Genomic DNA, 915 nt, shown 5'->3' with positions numbered 1-915 from the left:
ACGCGTGCGTGCATTTGTGATCAGCATACTCGAGAAAGCGGTCGATGGATCTTGACGGTATTCGGAAAGTTGGTAACTGAAAAATGTGGCCCAACGGAAATTGAGATAAAGAATGATCATAAGCCGCCTACTGGCTCTGCAATGTATTACAGGGGAGAAATTTCGGTATCAAAGTTATCTCATGACCTGTAATGAGAGCGTTGTCATGATCAGGCTCTGGGATAACCGTAAAGCCCCGTTTACAAATCAAGATTTTAGCTCTGCCGAGTTGTCAACGAGCTCTAAATTACGAGGAGGTATGACTCTGATGTCGACGAAGAAACTCTGCCATTTGTTCGTAGGCATCAGGTTCATGCCTCCTCGTAATTTAGAGCTCGCTGACACCTCGGCCGAGCTAAATTTTTGATTTGTAAACGGGGCTTAACCATGTGCCTGTACAGAGCAGCGGAATCAAGAGCAAGAGGCCTGCAGACTTGATGGACGTCTTTACACACGAGATGGGGCATCAGTTCTTTCTTGGACACCCCTTCGGTGGGTCTCTCCCTCGGTTAATTTATTTTTTATGTTTTATTGTTATCACCGATCGACCAAGGCGTTTCCCTTTGAAAACAAGTCGTTGTTATCATGCGGGTGCGCCACTTGCCTTGCTACCAGGCCATGCTAATTTCGACTGACTGTATTTCATCTTATATTTAGTATTGTTCTGATTTAATTCTATCTAAGTTGATTTCTATATTGAATTTCTTTATTCGTTTATTTTGTTATATCCGTATATATATATTGATTATTTCTTTCATTAGTACTAGCTAGTCTGCTATGATTTTGTCGTTTTGGTGAAAAGATGACCATTGACAATGAACACTTTTTTCTCCATACCTTTCATTGTGACGAAGATGCATAATAATAATAATAATA

The 915-nt window shown here is 40.8% G+C and overlaps 1 protein-coding gene across 1 annotated transcript in view; it reads left to right on the top strand.

Annotated features, from left to right (window-relative positions):
* Nucleotides 1–915, top strand: part of LOC118411806 — a 9,363-nt gene that overhangs the window by 8,062 nt on the left and 386 nt on the right. Inside the window, exon 10 of the mRNA XM_035814292.1 lies at nt 441–531. Within this exon, the coding sequence (XP_035670185.1) occupies nt 441–531 (91 nt within the window). The remainder of the gene's footprint in view (nt 1–440; nt 532–915) is intronic.

The sequence above is a fragment of the Branchiostoma floridae genome, chromosome 3 (assembly GCF_000003815.2).
Source record: "Branchiostoma floridae strain S238N-H82 chromosome 3, Bfl_VNyyK, whole genome shotgun sequence".
Taxonomy (NCBI): Eukaryota; Metazoa; Chordata; class Leptocardii; order Amphioxiformes; family Branchiostomatidae; genus Branchiostoma; species Branchiostoma floridae.
This window is presented reverse-complemented; position numbering and strand designations above follow the sequence as displayed.